The sequence below is a fragment of the Athene cunicularia genome (assembly GCF_003259725.1).
Source record: "Athene cunicularia isolate RWA chromosome 3 unlocalized genomic scaffold, athCun1 chr3_part1, whole genome shotgun sequence".
Lineage (NCBI taxonomy): Eukaryota > Metazoa > Chordata > Aves > Strigiformes > Strigidae > Athene > Athene cunicularia.
Genome location: NW_020799097.1, coordinates 113,642,113 through 113,662,206, shown reverse-complemented (window position 1 = coordinate 113,662,206; position 20,094 = coordinate 113,642,113). Strand labels below are relative to the sequence as shown.

At 39.7% G+C, this 20,094-nt stretch overlaps 1 protein-coding gene across 1 annotated transcript in view; it reads left to right on the top strand.

Annotated features, from left to right (window-relative positions):
• The first annotated feature begins 6,326 nt into the window (after nucleotides 1-6,326).
• The window catches only part of PSME4 (proteasome activator subunit 4), a 61,225-nt gene continuing 47,457 nt past the window's right edge, over nucleotides 6,327-20,094 (top strand). Inside the window, exons 1-8 of the mRNA XM_026845248.1 lie at nucleotides 6,327-6,463; nucleotides 6,986-7,102; nucleotides 11,875-11,919; nucleotides 13,255-13,404; nucleotides 14,543-14,606; nucleotides 17,974-18,048; nucleotides 18,529-18,651; nucleotides 19,141-19,233. Coding sequence (XP_026701049.1) covers nucleotides 6,423-6,463; nucleotides 6,986-7,102; nucleotides 11,875-11,919; nucleotides 13,255-13,404; nucleotides 14,543-14,606; nucleotides 17,974-18,048; nucleotides 18,529-18,651; nucleotides 19,141-19,233 — 708 coding nt within the window. The 5' untranslated portion in view covers nucleotides 6,327-6,422. The remainder of the gene's footprint in view (nucleotides 6,464-6,985; nucleotides 7,103-11,874; nucleotides 11,920-13,254; nucleotides 13,405-14,542; nucleotides 14,607-17,973; nucleotides 18,049-18,528; nucleotides 18,652-19,140; nucleotides 19,234-20,094) is intronic.

Here is a 20,094-nt window from a genome sequence, read left to right as displayed (position 1 = left end):
GGGACCGGCTGTCGCTTGCCCAGCCCGGGCCGCGGGCGGGGGCAGCCCGGCGCTTACACAAGGCCCGCAGAGGGAACGGGGACAAAGGTGCCTTCGCTTCCAGTGCCTCGCCTCTCCTCGCTGAAACTTCCCGGATTTGACTTTCTGGGTTTCATTGTTGGTTTCGGGGTTTATTTCTTTTCTTGGAGGCATTTGGCCACCGTTTCACCTCTCTCCTTGTTCAGCGCGTTGTGCGTGATACCATTTCCGCGGAACTTCTGCTCTGGGAACGTGAAGTCTTTCTCGAGACAGGCTATTCGTTAGTTCAGCGCTAGCAGGATTAAAAATCCGGCTTAATGCTGTGTCAACACCTCTGATGCCCTTGATACCTTGCTCGTGCTGTAGCACGGGGTCGTCGATGTTGATGTTGGTTGGTTCTGCTACGTCTGTTGGCGAGGGGTTTTTAATACAGATAAAAACACCGTGGTTTCGTAGATAGCGCTCGGTGGAACAGATTTCTCTTAGTTTTACAAAGCATATTTAACCCTTTTTTCTTTTGGGTACTCTGGCACTGAAAGTGGCATCGTATGACAGTGACTCCTGTAGCATCTGTCAGTAAAACATCTTGCTGGGGATGTTTATCCTGGCTTTGTGCTGAATGCTCTGGGCGTCTCCATAAATGGTGTTTGCTACGTGCTAGAAATTATGAAATGTGTGTGTTCTGTGCAGTTTGAGATCTTAACTCAGAACTTTCCTCCATGTATAAGTAATTTTTAAAATATTGGGAATTTAATATAGATTGGGCAGTCAAATGCGTTTGATATGTGTGTATTGAAATGTGGCTTTATATTTGCCAGGAGGCCTTCTTAGATAGAATTACATTGATGGTTGCAAAATGACTCACATGTTTGTGTTAGGTGACAGTTTGAACCTGCTTGGAACCAGCTGAATACTGTTTCCTTTCCCACCCGACGCCCCCAGCCATCTGCTAGCTCGTACCGGTTTCAGTGGCACCTGTTGTTTTTCTACCTGTGGTACAACTTGGTGTAGTAATAGAATGTAGCAGTTTCTACTACGAGAGAGATCAGCATGAGCTAAATAGGCCAAATGTGGCACATCAGTCCTCTGAGAGCATGTAGGGTTGTGCTAGAATTGCCCTATTACTCACTGTGTGGATTGCAATTGCTGTTCCCGGTTTAGGCTGCAGGGCAGTGAATTTTTAGCCTATTGAGAGCTGCTGCTATGCTACTTGATGAATCACAGAAAGGTCAGGAGGTTCTAATTTGTGGTTTCACACCTACTCTTTGAGGTTTGCATTTATTGTGTGTGTTTGCAAGTTGTCTGATGCCTGTTAGTCCCAAGATTTCTTTGTGGCATATTATATGCAGTAAGACACTGAATTTCTTTGGATGTAGGTAGGGAAGGAAACAGTGGGCTGGGCTTAAAAATAAACTGGTATACTTAACATGAGAGATGGTTTGCTGCTTAGTTTAACTTGACAAAGTACTTCCGCGGGATGAAATATGTTAATAAAGGTTTAGGTCTAGATGAAAACACTGCCAACCATATGGTGTTCTGATGTCATACCCAAGTCAAAATAGAGGGTAATGACAGGAAAATCAAAAGTTTGATGACTTGATTAGTGGGTGGTGCACCTCCCAATCAACTTCATGCCTTTTTCCCTGCTGGCCAGCTGTAACAAATAGCATGTTTATTTGGTAAAAGCATCTTCACAGTGGTAAGATCACTGCTTAGCTTTGCTGCAAACATCTGAGTTAGAAAAGCCAGTATTCTCACAGTATTCTGTGAAATAATTTGTAATTCAGAACTGTAACTGGTATGTCTCTAATCTATTTCTTGCACAGATGCAAGTGTTAATAGCATCACTGTAATATGTATGTACATATAAGTGAGGGAAAAGATTGCCTGAAGATTATATAATAGTCGAGTTACACCTCCTCAGGTGCTGGCAGCTTTGTACAACCCGCGGAAACCCTGCAGAGTATGAAGAATGAAAGTGAAACAAATCTTTTTTTGAATTAAAAATTTGAGTGTAAGTTACTATTTGATGAAGTTTGAACCTGATGTGTTGTATTTCTTGTACTCCTCCCAACAGCTGAAAACATGACGTACACATAGTTTCGTCTTAAGGTCTGCTGTTTCAGCTTGCTGATGTCACAGAGTAGGGAGGAAAAAAAAAACAACAAAATTTAACTTTATCCAATATAATGTCTGCTAGCTGATTTGCAGAATTCTTCTCTATACACTTTTCAATGATGCTAACTGGTTCCTTGATTGGGATGCGTGTGTGGAGTGTGGTGAGAGAACTTTCTGTCCTGTGAAGACAGGAATAGTGCAGTTACTTAAGTTAGTTACGATTCAGTGGGACTCCTTCCTTACGCAAGTAAAACTGCTTGCCTCAGATACTGGTGTTTAAATTTGTAGTCATTACCCCAAGATTTCTCTAGCTTTAGTTAGTAAATCTGCATCTTTTAAAATGCTAATCCAGCTGTGAAAGTAGACCACCCAATCTCAAATGTATCGTTTACTCCTGGGGGGGGCTGGGGCACAGTGGCGAGAAAGCAGGTTGTGTCAAAATCAGTTGTTTAAATGGACTTGCCTCATACTTTCTATGGTCTCTAGGTCAAAAATAGGCTGCTGTTCAGTTTTTCCCTCTTCCATGTTCTACACAGAAACTTCATGTGTAGATCTACGTTTTGATTATTTTTTTTTTTAGACCGTAGCCTGTAAATGAGCATATTAGTGTAATAACATTTAATAATTATTGTACACGTAGTTGTCTCTGCAGCCCAGAAAACACACGGATGTCTTGCTGTACTTTCTGTTTCGGTAGGCAAGGGCAGTGTTTTTAGAGCTGTGGGACACGGTTTCTGTTCCTGGCAGTGTTATATCATGTGCTTGTTAAAAATGACATTTAACTGCCTTGCTGTAAGGTGTGGAAAAAATGCAACCCAACTGATTCGATTTAGAATGAAAGGACACAAAGTTAAAGCGAGGATGAAAACATTTTAATAGGACTTTGCTGAAGTGTTTTAATCACTGTTTTGTATAAATATGCTTTTACACCCATTTCCCTCTCATCTTTATCAGATGCATCAGGGGCAGGGGGGTGTATACTGTATACATGATTTAAATAGTCTTGTTGAGCATGATTCATTGTTTTTCACATAATTTCTCAAAAACCAGCTTTCAGACCAGTCATAGTCCTGTTCTCTGTGTTAGAAAATGCAGATAGCTAGCTATGGATTTAGGCAAGCGCTTTACTCGGCTTCATGAGCAAAGGCACTTTTTCACTGTGGCAGAGCAGCCAACTTTCTAGGGCAATTTAGGATGTCCACTTGATACGATGGTACGTTTCCTAAAAATAGGTCTATTGTAGTTGTACAGTGAGAGATTGGATACCTAATACTCTTGGAATAGGGAATTGGCTTTTTGGTTCTAATTTTTTTTTGTTGTATTTTGCCATCTCCAGAGATGCTGTACTCTGCAGAAGGACGGAGCTGCAAACAGCATTTTCACTTCCAAAACATGTTTTTTAGGGTGGGTGGGTGGGTGTGTTTTGTTGCACTTTTTCTTTCCACGTAGCTCAACTCCAAATTGGAGCGCAGTGGAGCAGCACAGTGAAGGACAACTTATCTATCCTGCTTGCAGCTGAGTGGTGGAGATTGAAAGCTCATAAAACCTTGGATAGCTTTCTTAAAACAGCAATCGGAAGGGCAGTAGAAATACGATTTCAAGAATCATCTCTATGTAGTATTTTTTGGTTTGCAGCAGTCTAGTTCTAGAATTATTTTTCCCCCCAATAACCCAATTAACAATTACTTTCTTTATCCTGAAGAGCCACCATTTATATGATGAACATGCATATCTGCAGTTAGCCCCTAGTCATCCTTGAGGATTCATGAAGTTCTGCCTATATTATTTATTTAGTAATGGTGATACTTCATCCTTTGTGAGGGGATCTTCCAAAAATACTGCAGTTCCCTTCTGTTAGATTTTGCTTGTTTAATCTTGTGGAAAAGACAATTAGCCTCTTCCTAGAATTAATTCTTTTTTGTCATTGTCATAATGCACAACTGGATTAAGACCAATAATTGACAGTTATAAAATCTGCCTCCCCCACCTGTATAAAGAAGCTGTAAATACGGGGGCAATTTGGCATCTAGTTCTGCTTCTTGGACATAGTGACATCTTTGTGTTCATTTCTGTTTGCTTCTGTTTCATAAACAGCATTTTGTGTAATAGAACTGCTGTTAGCTAACATCAAGAAAGGTAACCAGCCAAACATTTTGGTTATATATAGCAAGGCTGACAGATTAATTAGATCTTGTGTAGTGTTTTTCTGTAGTTAAAACTTATTTTTCAGGCTTTTGCAGTTTCTTTAAGTTGTACATGAAGCAGTGAAACCAGTAATTTTTGTTTCTTATGAGCTTGTATAAGAGAGTGGAGAAGTACCTGCAAATTGATGTGGCTGAAGGATAATGAACTGAAGTTACTAAAGGTTAAACTTGATTTCAGAACCCTCTGTTCCCTGGTGAAATGAGCCCTTGGTACTGCTGCATAACTGGTGTTTTCCTTCCCAGATGTGTGCTGTTGTGGAAAGTACAAACTCTTGTTGGCGAACTCCTGTTGAGTTTGGTAATTGCATCAAACACTGTCTTACCTTTTATTAATCAGTAAGTGAACCCTGAGGCAGTGACCAAGTGGAACTGATAGGACTGTGTGCCTGCTCCTCTCTCTCATGGTTGTACAAAAGGCCTCTGACTGTCCTGTTAGGTCTAGCAGACTGTTTTCAAGGCATATGCTTTTGCTTTTGACAGCCTAGGAATAGCTCTTAGGTTTACTTATGAAATTTTTGTCTTGTCCTGATTGTTACCCCATTTAGCTTGAGAAAGCTTCCAAACTTTCATACGGGTTTTTTCCCATACGCTGTATAACGGATGTATGCTTTTACAAGGCAAAATACCGCAATTAAAAGTAAGTATGGTTTAATTATATACTTCTGCTAGCCTTCACAAAATCGTGTCACCTTTTTTTTTTTTTCCTGGGGATTCTTTTTGCCTAAGGCATGTAAAAAGTGTACGTGTTCAACTGTTGTTAGTGTAATTGTATAGGTAGATAGTAACTCTGGCCAATTCAGGTAATTTAGGTTCCTGTGGTAGAAGAGTGGGTCATCCTGTGTTTTGTTGCTTTCCTTTTGTATCTGAAATAAGTAGAGCACATGGAAATTAGCATTAGTGAAAATAGTGCCCATCGAATGTAGAAATCTTCCCTTGAAATCAATGGAAAGAGGAAAAAGGAAGTGGAACATAGAGCTGACGTTTGTCTCATGGCCAGAACAAGCCTTGATGCTCTGCTGGTGTGCGTTGAGCAAAGAAATCAATCCATCCTCAACTAACTCTTAGAAACAGTAAACAGGCTTCTCAAATAATAGTTTTATAGGGGTGTGTATCTTGTATGCGTTCTCTAACTGCTACCTGGGGTACAGCACACCAGTAAGGCTTCTTCAAAATCCTCAAGGAATAGTTGGAGCAGTAATGAGAAGGGAAGTGTGCTTCAAGAGGAGCAGTAATTTTTAGTTGTGACACCTACAAAGCCACACTAGAACCTTATGTAGTTTTAGCTAGTTAAAATTATCTTTTATGACTTTAAACATGTTCTTTGGTTCAATCTGTATTTGAAAAGAGCAAGTACTTCCTCCCCAGTCAGTCCTAATGGATCTGCACTTCCTTAAAGTAGTGAATCCAAGGCATAGCAGTGGGACAGGCTGCCAGCAAACTGCGGTGCCTACATCAGTGGTTCAGCCTTACTGGAAGCTGTCACGTGTGGGCTTTGCTTGAGACTTTTGTTTTATTTTTAATTAGCTTCTGGATTGTGTCCTGTGTCCTTCTTGAAGTGCCCTAGCTGAAAAGGATAGAGTCTAATAAGGTTGCTTGTGACAGTTTTTGTGTTTTGTTTGGTTTTGGGTTTTTTTTTTAAGATAATTAGAACACATGGAGATATGGAAATACTAAATTTAAGGGCTATAACATCTTGAGCTAAGGTGAAAGAGTATGATCCTTGTTTTGGTGGCATCTGGTGTGAGCATGAAGTTACAGTATTTCTAGAATCTTAGATCATAAACTTGGTCTTTCTTTTTTTTCTGTAGCAGGTTTTGGTTGTCAGTCTTCCCTTGCTATATATCTTTGGGTTCTTGTTGGACTTGCAAAGCATGCTTTAATTTTTTTTCATTAACAGCAAGTCAGTCGGAGTCTGGCTCAGTTTGTAGATAAAATGGAAATGTTTAAAAATCTTGCTAACTCATCTTGTGTCTTGTTTGCAGATACATTCGATTATATGGGAGAAAATTTAGCCGAGAAGATCATGTGCTTTTTATCAAATTGTTGTATGAGTTGGTAACAATTCCCAAACTGGAGATCAGCATGATGCAAGGATTTGCACGCCTGTTGATAAACCTGTTAAAGTAAGTACAGATTCCTGCTGACAACTGAGACTTCCGTCTTGAGTTGATCACTTCACTTGCTTAAGGTTGTCACATCCTTTAGTGTAATAGAATGTTCAGATATAGGTTACTTCACCTCCCCTGCACAGATGATGTGGGTTGCAAAGAGCTCTTGTAACACAAACACCTTGTCCCTTTCAAAGCTTTGGGAGTTCTGTTCAAAGGGAAACAGTGCCAGATTTTTTTTCCTCTGTTAGGAAAAGAAGGGATATCAGCCAAGTGTTAGGGTTGAATCTCAAACAGGCAGAATGTGAAGACTGTCTCAGGGCTTGGCGACCTTTATTTCCCTGAGTCAGACTTTCCGTGAAGCCAGGACAGCTCCTGTTGGTGCAGGAGGGCTGCAAGAGGCTGCCTGCTCCCTGCCTGCCCTTCCTGCAGCCTGCCTGTGATGCAGAGCACTCAGCTGGGGGTTCTCATGGGCACTGCCTTCTTGGGAGTGTGTAAGCCTCAGTGATCCTTCTTTGGTGGTTTGTTTTCTATTAGGAAAAAAGAACTACTTTCCAGAGATGATTTAGAGTTACCGTGGAGACCACTTTATGAAATGTTGGAAAGGATATTATACTCCAAAACAGAACATCTAGGATTAAATTGGTTTCCCAAGTAAGTTTGCATTTTAAATCATTTTATAGGTTATAAGCACCTGTAATGCTTGAAAGCACTTGGTAATTTTTTAATATCTGGTATTTAGTACACAGTAAATATTTTGCTCACATTTTAAAGTTATGAATTATTTCAGTATTTGCATGCAAGACTGTCCTAAATAATCTGTATTTTTCTGCCACTGAATTGTTATGTTTATGAATGTGAGTTAATTTCTAAATATGCTGGAACAGGGCTCTTGAACTTTTTTTAGGATGTCAATCCACAGTTTAACGGGTTTAATATTTTTTAATGTTATTCAGGTTAAATATCTGCGTTTTTCTTTTATTTCACAACAAGGGTTTGGGAAAAAAATTATAACTGTTCTGGAATATGTGCTGTACCACTGTCACTACATGAAATCTAGGTGTAAATCACTATGCACACAAAAAAAGTAAAGTAACTTCTCTCAAAAATGCATATACATATGTATGTGTACTCAAAGTGATGATATGATATGATATGATATGATATGATGAAATTTTTTTCCCAGTTAAGAATTTTTGAAATTGATTTTGAAACTGATTTGGAAAATAAAAACTTGGGTGTTTTGCTTTCTTTGCGCTGCCAATTCCTCCCCATCTGTCAAATTTACAAAATTGCAGTTTTTGTAATAACTCCAATTAGAGAAGGTCCTGCTCTACAAATTACAGATGATAAAAAATATTTCATGGGTAACGCATTATGTTTGTTGGAAGAAACTTAACATAAAGAAATGCGTGGTTAATTAGCTTTAAAAAAAATTCTGTCCAGAGATATTGAAGTGCTCTCAGTGGTTTACTGAATTGAAGATCCTGTTGCTGATAAGTGACAGGAACAGACAATACATGTAGCCTTGTACCTTGTCACAGAGCATTTCATGCATTTCTTGTGGCTAAGTAGCTGGAAAAATAATTGCTAAATTGCATTATTTTGCTCATTGTAGAGATTACTTGTAAATGAAAGTCAGAAAGAGCAGGGGCTTTTTTAGTTGATTTATTTTATGCCTGTGCCAGCATCACTACTGATAACTGCACAGTCTGCTCCGCGGGGATGTTGTCTACTCACTTGGCATTTACTCTGAGAGGAACTTGTGCAGTGGGGAGGGGACTGTTCCAAGAGGGAAGAGGAGGTTAAGCTGGGAGGAATATATCAGTTGTGATGGTCTGTCTGAAATGTTGAGCTTTTATTAACTGTATTAGATACCAGACACTCCATCTTAATATGCAGTGCGATTTGTTCTCATACGGTGCTTATTTTTTTTAAACATCAATTTTGAGGGGGAATATTTTGGTGGAAGTCAAGAGATTCTTTTAAAAACTGATTGATTTGATTTATAGCTGTTAATTTAACTACTGTTTTAATTAATTTATTTTTTTTTTACATTCAGTTCATATCGACCAGGCTTGTCTTCACCTAAAACATTTGTGCTTAATGTATTACATAGGTGGTAAGAATGACTTTTTGTTTTGTTCAGCTCTGGCCGATGTGTCATCTTCTGCATGTTCTGTTAGACTGTAACACTTGTCACACAGGTGTAATTTTCTGCATAAATAATTGTATTGGAAAACCAATGTTAACATGACACCACTGTTTATGAGAATGTCGCACTGTATGTAAACCTTTCTAATTGGGGAACAAGATACCGTGTGTGAAGTGGCTGATAAAGTGGCTAGTTGCTAACTAATTTAACCAGCATACATACTCCAAGGGTCAAATGAAAGGGAAATTTTACATTTGTTTAATTGCTGTGTCTGAATATGGAGAAAATCAGTATTGGTGTAGGAGTGCTTGTTACTGAGTAACTGTATCTTGCTATTAAAGACGATGAAATCATGGAAAGTGCTTTAGCAGTGAGGTAATACCTGCTGGAAAAGACACCCCATAACAACCTTGGAGCTGGGAACTCTGAAATAAAGTGTCTGTATCTGAAGAGTTTTTGTAAATTTTTGCAATGAAAACCGTATCAGGAGTTTCAGGGTGTACATAGATTCACAACACTGGTAGAAATGGATGTGGAATTGCAGTTTGTGGCTTTGCTTGGGTTTGTTTAGGAAGAAGTTTTCAGCTGTACTAATCAAATGAGAGATTGGTATTTGGGCCACTGTAATTACAAATTCACTGGAACAATTTGTGAAGCTATAGCTGGTTGCTCTTTTCATGGTCTTAATTTAGGCTCTTGTAATGGAGTGTCCACTGCAGGGCTAGAATTCCACTTAAGGTCTGAATCTGTACTGAAAACTGTGCTTTTGATGCTTTTTTGATAATGTAAGGGTTGATGATGTCAGTTTAAACATGTTTCTCTTTGCAAATGCAGGGGAAAACAACCCCCAGATTTATGCATTTATATGGTCACATCCTTTCCAAAAAAAGAAAGTAGTCATGTGGTGCCAAAATAAGCGGGTTAATAGCTTTGTTGGGTGTTATAAATATATCCATGTGGCAACATACAATAAACTAATAATACTTCAGGTAATTAGGAGGAGATAAAAGAAAATGGAATGGGATGAAAAATGTTCCTTTATGTTATTAAATATGCTGTTGTTTCAGTAATTAATAGGGGAGACCTTCCAGTGTAAATGGATTCGTTATCTCTTGGTTACCAAGGTAATACCTTGTCCAATGGTCAGCAGTAAGTGCTTGAGCAAGGGGAGCAGTATCAACTGTGGCAGGGTGACCCAGTCTGGTGTGGTTCAGGTGCAGAGTCGTTTGTTCTTGTGCTCTGTTAATCCGAGCCCAAGTTTACTACTTGAGCAGAGTACAGAAATTGGTGAGGGTGACAACTGTAGATATTTTTGAGCAGTTCTGCAGTAACAGAAGGTCTAACCAAAAGTTCAACAGAAGCCGCTGCTAAAAAGTGTGTGAGAGTTGGTCCAAAGGGATGACGACAACAGTAAGCAGCTGTCTGGTTCTCCCCAGCTCTGCTGTCCTGTCCTGTCCTAGCTAGCAGTTATCAGACAGGAATCCTGCAAGATGTCTTCTGTGGTTCCTCTGTAATTAAACTGTGTCTTGGGTGAAAATTTCCTTATGTACCAAATGGTCTGCTGCTGTTTTTTACCTTCTGGCTTCCATTCCAAATTTGTGATCAGAAGCCAGGAGGGGACATCCCTTCCAATCATTCTCCTTCGCTCTCTTCCACTAAATGCTGAGATCAGACTGAAAGCTTGTGTATTTGAAAGATTTAGTAATCTCTGGCATCAGTGTTTCTTACCAGGTTTTCCTTAGCAATGGTTTACTTCAGTGGAGTGTGATAATATGGAGATAGCTTTTTTGGTTTATTTTGTCACACAAAGTTTTTTCCATGTTAATCTTTATTGCTTTTAAGGAATGTTGCTGGTTTATGCTTTGTTTGTTTACTCCTGGAACAACTGTTAACTATTTCCTAACTCTTTCAAGGACAGTATTCACTTCAACCTGGAATCTTTATGAGCTGCTTGCAGAGTTAAATGCTGTCTTTGTTTAGTGGATGGTCGGCAATTCCTCTTCACATACTAGAAACTGTCAGTCAGCTGAAAATTTTCTTTCTGGGAGAGATCATGCATTTACTTTGTCACTGCTTCATAAAATGTGCAGAATTTGCATCTTCTAGAGACCTGCTTAAAATGAAGTAGTGTCACGAAGACAGAGTGGGCTTTTGTTGGCTTTCAGTGAATGTTGAGATGGTGAAGGGAAATAGAGGTTTATCCATTTTATATTCCTCCTGCTTGTATGGGATCAGTTGATGTTTTGCAGGACTAGAGAGAGAGAGTGTGTGTGTGTGCATGCTCAGTATTTGTGTGTCTCCATTAATTGACCTAAACTGATATTTGTAAAATTCTGAAGATGATACATTTTTTGTATCATCTTTTTCTGATCAAAAAAGTGTTATATATGATAGTTTTTCATGATGAACTAAAGGATGCAGTTTCTCTGTTAAGAGTATGGGAAATACAACTAAAAGGAAGTTGTTTTGTCAGAAAATGTGCTGTTCTTATTTTAATTCAGCAAATGTTTTTTGGTAAAAGTGCAATTTAGTCTTGAGCTTGTCTTGTAATTAACAGAAAATTTGAGTAACATGGTAATTTACTATCTTTATGGTTCCATTGTTGGATCTTGCTCACCTCCCTCTCCCTTTTATTATTTGAGTTTATTCTTAGTCTTTTTTCAGTGCTTTGATGGCATCCTGTGACAATTGGTATTGAAATTATTTCTGAAATGTTTTCTTGCTGTGGCTGAAAACACTGTTGAAATCAGCTGTTAATTGTGAGGGAAGCTAATGAGAAAACCATTGATTTGCATATAGTGCACTTGTCTGTCTTAGAATTCCTGGGCAAAAATCAAAAGCAGGTTCAAAAGCATGTTTGGAATCTAATAACTTTCTGAAGTGTATTGCCTTTATTTACCTTACAAATATTTATGAAGTCTATAAACATTTTTTTCTGTTTTCAATTTCCTGAAGAAGTTATCTTGCTCTGCTGGTGGTTCATGGATAAAACGTAGGACAGATATTATAGGAAACATAACAGTTCTGCACCTAAATGCAGTAAATCGAGTAGTATATGAGAAGTAGAACTGGGAGATGAGCAGAGCAAATTGAATCATTATGCTTAGGCCTGTGTAGAAGGCAATTAGCTGCTGCATGTTCACAGAAGACATCTAATTGCGTCAATGTTACCTTAAACTCTTGAGGGAAAACTCAGCAAATGGTTGCTTATTTTGTGCTGTCACTGAAATTTCGTATTACACGATCCCTAATGTCTCCTCTCTTCTTTTAGTTCTGTAGAAAGTGTTCTGAAAACACTTGTGAAGAGCTGCAGACCGTAAGTGTTCATTGTTTGGATGGTTTTTTTTTTAAAAGCTCATGTGTTTAATAGTGATTTAAGGTTTGTTTTTTTTAAGAAAAAACACAAGAAAAACACCCCACCCTAGTAGTCATTCCTTGGCTGATATAGTCCCACCTTGTTGAAGAAGATTAGGGTGGAGGGTAGAGACTTCTTGATTTTTACTGCATCATGAATGATCAGTCCCTCAGGTTCATAGGCTGGTTAAAACAAACCAAAAATGACTGGCATGTTCCATGTTACAGTATTTAAACAGAGTGTAAGGCTGTTTTGTTTGTTTGGGGTTCTTTTTTAAACAGCCTTGGTTTAAAATCTAATCATTAAGCCAGGATGTCACTAGATAAGGCCACAGTGTCTTTTGCATCTCTGTGGTGTTAGGTTCACTGGGTAAGTGTGTGCCTGAGCGAGTCCTGCTGTCTGCACTGATTGACCTTGTTGGCAGCTGAAGGTACCACAAAGATGCAATGAGACGTGTGTTTTACCATTCATGTGGCCACTGCAGTTACCTGCTTCCATGGGAACACTCCCATGGGAACACTTTGACATACTGGTGTTACTCCATTGAGTGTTCCTGTAGAAGATGCTGTTCTAAACATACACTATGAGTATGGGGAACATAAGGATAACACAACATTACACTTCTCCCAAATACATACGGTTTTGTAGCTAAATAAAACCTGTTAGGTTTCAGTGCTGGCTTTCCTGGTAACTGTTATGAATGCAAAGCTATTGAAACAGTGTTTAAAAAATGAAAATGCGGTATTTGTCTCTTGAAAAATATAATTTAAGTTTGGGACAGATAATGTTACTCCAACTGGCCCTATATCAACTGCAATTGTTATGTTGTATAAACAGTTATATCTGGTGTGCATTTTAAATACTGCATTGCATGGATATTTTTTTTTTAAAAAAGTTAAATTACAGGTGTTCTTGTAATATTTTGATAAATGTTCCAAGTGCCGTTAAAGTAATGTTCTTTTGTATGGTATTAAATGTGAATCATAGTTGTTAGTTTTTGACCAGCCTTCACATCAGAACGGCTTTGCATTCTACAGAAACTTTTCTGGTTAAACAAGACAAGAGTGTTCTTACATTTATGGTATTAAAATGATGCACCGTGATGTCCTTCATCTTAACTTTGTGTTTCGTGAAGTTTAAGTGGAGTTGAAACTGCCAGTCTATTGCCCCTAGGTACATGATCTGACTGTAAAACTAAGATCTATAGCAAGTTAGTAAATAGTTCTAAATATGTTTAGAAAAGACCTAAACTCTAAAGCCAAGCCTGTATATGTTCAGTGGTTTCTGTGTTTTCAGGTATTTTCCAGAAGATGCCACTGCAGAGATGCTGGATGAATGGAGGCCTTTAATGTGTCCCTTTGATGTCACCATGCAAAAGGCTATCACCTACTTTGAGCTATTTCTACCTACAACCCTTCCTCCTGAACTTCACCAGAAAGGTTTCAGGTAAGAGTAATTGAATGTCTGTTGTACAGTATTCTGTTGCAAAGGCAGGCAATCACCTTATGCAGCGTGACTTGAAGTCAACCACCAAAATGAGTGATGGCTTTGAACAGCATGTTTGGAAGGAGTTCAAGACAAATTCTATCAGCATTCTTCTTTTGTAAAAGTAACCAGGAGGTAGGAGGGGGAATCTTAGTACCTCTTCTATAATCAGTTCTCCCTTTTCCACTGTGAAGCACACAGTATACAACAAAGCAAACTAAGCTGAGTTAAACAGTCCCACAAGTGAAAATCATTAACCATAGTGCAGCTTTAAGTTCTACCTTCGATTTAACTTGGGCTGGCTTTGAGTCCTTTCTGTAGGTTAGAGGACAGCTGTTCTTACAGATAGTGATGGTGAAGTAGAGGTCTTCAGTTCACAGTCAAGGTGTGGAAAAGTGAGACGCTTGGTAGACTGGCTACAGGAATGAATTTGAGAATTAAAGAAGTGTTTGTGGAACGGGACAGTGTGGGGGTCATATTTAAGGTAGAACTGTTGAACTTCGAAACGTAAACCAGTGATGCTGAGTGCATGCAGGGATTGTTTAGGCTGGTTAGGTCAAAAGTATATTTGTGCTGTAGGGTTAGTGAAAACTTCAAGGAAGGGAGCGAATATAGAGTTTATGAGTTTAAAGGGCTGGTATGGAGGGTTTACATTCTTGGCTTCAGATAAATTCAGAGTAAATTACACTCACAACGGTCAGTCAATATGGACAAATTTTAGCTTTTAAGGTAGAGGGAAATCAGGTGTGATTTATTTTCATCTGTTTGGCCTGTGTTGGGATGGTGATGTGCAGTGGGATGGTGAAGCTGAAGTACATGAGGAAAGTCGTGCGGAAACACTGGTGTGTAAGGGAGGGGATCAGAAAAGAATAGGATGAGGGGAGGTAAAAGCAGCAAGGACTGCAACTCAGGATCAGAGCTGGGGCAGGGGGGTGCTGTGGGGGGCAAGGTCAGCCAAGCACCTCCAGGTCAATGCTGGTTCTTGTTGAAGTTGAGGGACCAGTGAGTTCTGTGACCACCTGGCAAAACGAGGGATGAATATCCAGTGAGGGAGCTGCCTTCACAACATGAAAATCATTGCGCTTCTGTTCTCTTTCAGGCTTTGGTTTGATGAATTTATAGGCCTTTGGGTGTCGGTTCAAAATCTTCCCCAATGGGAAGGGGTAAGTATGTACTTTTCAGTTAGACTAGAAGAAATCCATTTAAATATTCCTACAATGTGCTTGCAAGACATTCAAGTCAAACACTGATGGAATTTTTTTTTTCCTTCTGCTTTAACTAGTACAAGAAAGCAATGACAATAATTTCATGGTCATTAGCAAGCAATTACTGTCTGAACAAATGAGAGCGTGCTTGTGCTTGGTGAACATTGTTTAATGTCTAGCTCAGGTGGCTTTTCTTTCTAGCCTTGGGAATGCTGGCATTTTCCAGACTGCCTGCTATTGCTTACAGTGATGCACAGGGCTATTGTGTTTTCTGTAAGTGATAATTCTGTGAAGTCCCATCTTTTATATCTTAACACACCTTTCATGGTCCCTAGCTGTGACTAGTAATGCTTTGCCTCGGCTGCAATGAGTTGTCACCTTCATCACAGATACAGTGAAGAACTTGTATTCCCCTTGGTCAAAAATACCATTGGGCTGTATCTTTTGAGGAAAATAGTCTACCATGGACCTGTCTGCCTATTTTGTCTGTCTTGTATGACTAGATAAGAACTTGGGAAGTAAAATAGAATCTCATTGTTGAGATAACAGCACCAGCGGCTTAGGTGCTGCTGGTGTCAGCTGACCTGTGCCTTGGCTTCACTGCAGTGAAACTTGGCATATTACCAGAGTGTTTCCCTACACGGTATGAACCTAAGCTGCTTCACCATCTGCCTTCTGTTACTAATCTGCCTATATACGTGAGGAGGACTTTTCAGTGTCTTTGGAGAAAGGTGCTTTCCAAAACACAGTTGAATGCCACCTTTATAGCACACTCCGTTTCTGGCAGTTTCTTTGTGAAAAGGCTTGTGTGGAGGTCGTCCAGCTTTGAGTTACGTTCCATCAGAAATGAAGGAAGACAGTCTTTGTTCCAGCAGTTGGCAATTGTCCAGATTTGTATGGGGTGATAGCCCATGTTTTATTTGAGGTTGTCTGTAGGCACTTCTGCACCTTTCTGATGGCTATCCAAAAGAAAATCACAATTCTGTCTAGTCTTTCTGACAGAAAGATGACAGCCTGCACTTCAGTATCGTGATTTGATGTTTCTGTCAAACAGTCTAACAAATAATCGTCAGCACTCTTTCATAACTCATCTCTGGTATTTTTCCCTTCTTCCACTGGATTCTGACAGTTTGCTTGGAAGGTCCAAGCGATTTTTTTCCCCAAAGCTTTCACTTCTGGTTTCCTTTGCTGTCTTGTCACTACTTAAGGAAAGGCTTGTTCAATTCATCAGGCTTGGATGCAGGTAACTAGACATGTGGGTTCTGACTGGGCAGTCCAGTTCAAGCCTCTGTACTCTGCAAGCTCTTCCTTGGTTTGCTTGGGTGGGAGTTAGACTGACTGTTTGCAGGGGAGCTATAGAACTCATTGCCCTTGTGCCTGGGAAGGTTTTTTTCCCGTGGGTATTTCCTAGTATCAAACAAGAAAGATAGGTCATTCCAGAAAATGTAACACTTGGCTTCAAGCTGTGTCTGATGTGACTGTCCTGAATTGAGTGGTTGGGTTTTCCAAAACTATCCTGTCCTTCAGACTGAGAGGTGAACTCCTCCTCTGTGAACATCTGTCTCTGAACTAGGCAGGATTATTTAAGGCCCACCCTTTTGGCTTTGCCATAGTTTCAGGATACTGGTAGAAGGATCAAGGCTCTTGGAGACTTGGTAGATATTTCCCTATTCGGAAAAGCTCGTAAAAGGCATGTTGGTGGACTGTGTGCTTTCTCACTTATCAGGGTATGAGAGTGAGACTTCATCTGCGTTGTTGTTTAGTCCTGATAACTGTCTTTGCTGAGGACATCTTGCAGTTCCCTTCTGGACTCACAAGACTGTCTTCTGGCGATGGAGTGTTGAATTGGTTATAGACAGGCAAATAGTGCCATCCCACCTGACAGCTAATGCCTCTGCTGTTTGCAAGCCACAGATGTGTGTAAACCAAAGCTCACAAATGTGACAGCCATCGGCACAGGCAAGCACGCTTTAAGTAGGATGGATCCTGCAGGAGTGAAACAGTCCTTCAAGATGTTGGTTGGATTTTTTTCCACGTCTATATTTAGATGCTATTTTAGGCCAGTATCCACATTTGTCTCGCAGCAGAGAGCTCTGCTGGCAAGGAGGCACGGTGAGATGAATTGACAACCGTAAGTACTCATTATGCTGCTTCAGCTCAATGTTAATGTAGAATGTGTGCACAGTGTGTTATTTTCTGGTCAGACTTACCAAGGACCAGGATGATGCACTGGCAGCCAAACTGGATGGCGCAGGGCCCTTTCCCTTGCCAAGATTTGGTTTGTCTTTGGATACCTCTTTATCCTCTTTCCGAACCTCCTGTCTTCTACAGAGCCTGTCTCTCTTGTGCTTGTATAAGGATTTCTGATGGGTTTGTTGGTAGGGTGGCATTCTTCAGAATATTCCTTAGGATGTTCTCCAGTAACCAATCCAAATAGTCCCTACACAAAGGCTATGAAAGTAGGTAGCAGATTTCTGTTAGAGAAGTTGATGAAATCACCAAACACGAGCCTGTTCTGTTACGACATTTTTGCTTTGCTTAAGCTGTTTTGTGGGTTTGCTGGGAAATCTCTTTTCTAACTCTCACCTGGAGTTTGCTCCAAATCTTTGCTGCAGAGATGAAGGATCTCCTACACCTGGTTGATAAGATAGTGGTAGGGTTGTAAGGACCCGGAAGCTTAGGCCAGGTATCTGCCTATAAGCTACTGCCAGGTGTCTGCCTATAAGCTACTACCAGGAGCCTTCTGCTTTCTGCAAGCTGTTCAGAAATGGGGAGAAGTTCAGAGGTGCTCAAAAGGGGAAAAGAGATTTCTTAGCAAAAGCTCAAGTCTTTGACAACATGTAGCTCAAGCATAAGTTTGTCAGTTGTTCATCTACGGTCCTTCAGAGCTGTTCTAACTAACAATAAATGGTTGAGGTTTAAAACGGCAGTGGGTGCATTCTGACTTGCATGTTAATTCACAGAGCACAGGAGAGGGAGAGTGTGACTGCACCTTCTCAAAGCACTATTAGTATGTCTTTACAAAAAAATTTGAAGAGGGTGAGGGTGTATATTCTGACAGGCTGCCTCTCCCAGAACTGAGATCGCAATTACCTGCTGGGTGAGTGCTCGGATGAGTAACAAGTTAGACTTGTGAAGGTGGGAGTTCAGATGTGCTGTGAATACAGTGTTGGTGGCTTCCAGTAGAGTCAAATTTCCCTTTAAAAGTGCTTCAGTGCCAGGGGTAGCTTTTATCATGCAGCTGTAAAATAGATTGAGGGGTTTGCTCATCTTTTATTATAAGTATACTCTAATGGATATTTCCTCCTTTGATGGTTGTTTTCAGCATCTAGTAAATCTTTTTGCTCGCTTGGCCACTGACAACATCGGGTACATAGACTGGGATCCATATGTACCAAAGGTAATATTTCTCATTTGATTATTTTGTTCACTTTGAGATAAGCCTTTAGTATTACTATGCTAAGAATAATTCCTTTTCCCTGTATGGGTCTTCTACTGCAGTGGCCCAGTTTTCCAAGTGAGATGCATCCATTTGAAGACTTAAGTTTAACTTGAATGATTTGAGCCATCCTTTTGTTACAGACAGCACTGGAAGTTGTTGCTGTTATCTGACTACAAACCAAACCAAAGCAACAACATACCTAACCATACAAGTGCTGTCTGGTTGTATCACTAACCCCATGTTTTTGTGGAAATGGCTCTTAATTATGTTCTTTTGATAAATAGTGTATATGAATCTTTCAGTTTACTTATTTTCTAAGAGGTTTTGGCAGTTAGATTGTTTAAAAATCCCCAAACCACAAAACACCTTTTGATTAAAATTTTGATTATGCCAGTTCTTTGTTAATTAATTTTATGCTTATTTATTTTCTTTTTTCAGATTTTTACCAGAATTTTGAGGAGTTTAAATCTTCCAGTGGGAAGCAATCAAGTTGTTGTTCCCAGGTTCTTAACAAATGCTTATGATGTAGGACATGCAGTGATGTGGATCACAGCCATGATGGTTGGTAACTTCTTCATGAAGTGAAACAGAAACTAATGCAAAGCTTTAAGCAAATGTGTATTTACAATTGTTTGTTCTCTTTAGCTCACTGCAGAAGCATGTTTTTAGGCTATCTTTTTGCCCAAGGTTTCTTTTAAACTGCATTATTTCAGTGTCAGTTTGGAAAGTGGATGTAGAGGTTTGTTTCAGGGCTGCTGTCTGTGGCATCCTGGAAATGAGCAGCCAGCTACGAGAACCACTGAGGGCACACACTTGGGACCTGCTGAACAGTTGAATGACCTTTCAGACTGAACCTCATCAGATGGAAGGGAGAGAACCTGCTACTTAGTGCGGAGCTGAGGCTGGGCAAGGGAGGGAGTTTGCAAATGTGATTTGATGATTTGAGGTATTGCTGTGGTGATAGCACTCAATTATACCTCATACTACTGTGTTATCTGTTCATTTCAACTTATTCCAGGCAATAAAGATCTGTGTCTTTATTTTTTACAGGGTGGACCAAGTAAACTAGTGCAGAAGCATTTATCTGGATTGTTCAATAGCATTGCTTCTTTTTACCATCCTTCAAATAATGGGCGCTGGCTGGTGAGTTCTTTGCATGTCAAGACAGGGCCTTTAGCCGTAATTTCCGTGGTCAAACCTGTCAAATCAGACATGTTGCTAAATGTGCTCTGTGCTCCAACAGCCAGATTGTCTGTTGTATAATATTTTGAAGCTTTAATTGTCAAGATACACGATTGTCCTCTCATTGAAATTGTACTTTTACTCTGATGTCAGGACAATAGCTAATGGGAGTCCTCTTCAAACATCTAACCCCAGTGCAGTTTAGAAATACGGAACTAGACATCCATTTAGTGTTTAGTTAGGAAAAAGAAATCGGCACTTTAAAGGAGGGGAATATACACCAACAGTAGTACTTTAGATGAGATGGTTTTTGCATTACTGATCCACTGTCTCCAAGTTAGCAAAATCTAGTTTTGATTAACCGAAGCAAAGAACTCTTTTATGCTTTATCAAACTAGATATGCAATAAAGTTTTGATGGTGTAGCTAGTGCAGTCTTCTGCTAGAGAAAGGAATAATCTCTGCGTAATAGCTGCTGGAAAGTACAGATTAAAATAGCAAGTCTGCTCCAAGCAGTGCCAGAGGAGCTGCCTTGTTCTAGAATAGACTCTTAGCTTACTCCTAAGTGCAGAGGATGCTCTCAAAGATGTCCTTATTACCCATAAGTAATCTTGATTCCAGACTATATCCTTTGTGTGTGTGTTTTATGGGTTTTTTTAGATCCTAAGGCCTAGTGCTGGCCACGTAGCTACTGATATTTTGGGAACTGAAGTTTAATGACAAAATGTGACCATTGTATTTTAGAGCTCTTATGAGTATTTTTTTATTGCATCTGTGTAATTTCAAGATACTGGCTTATAAATTGTCTGTTGTACACTTAGCA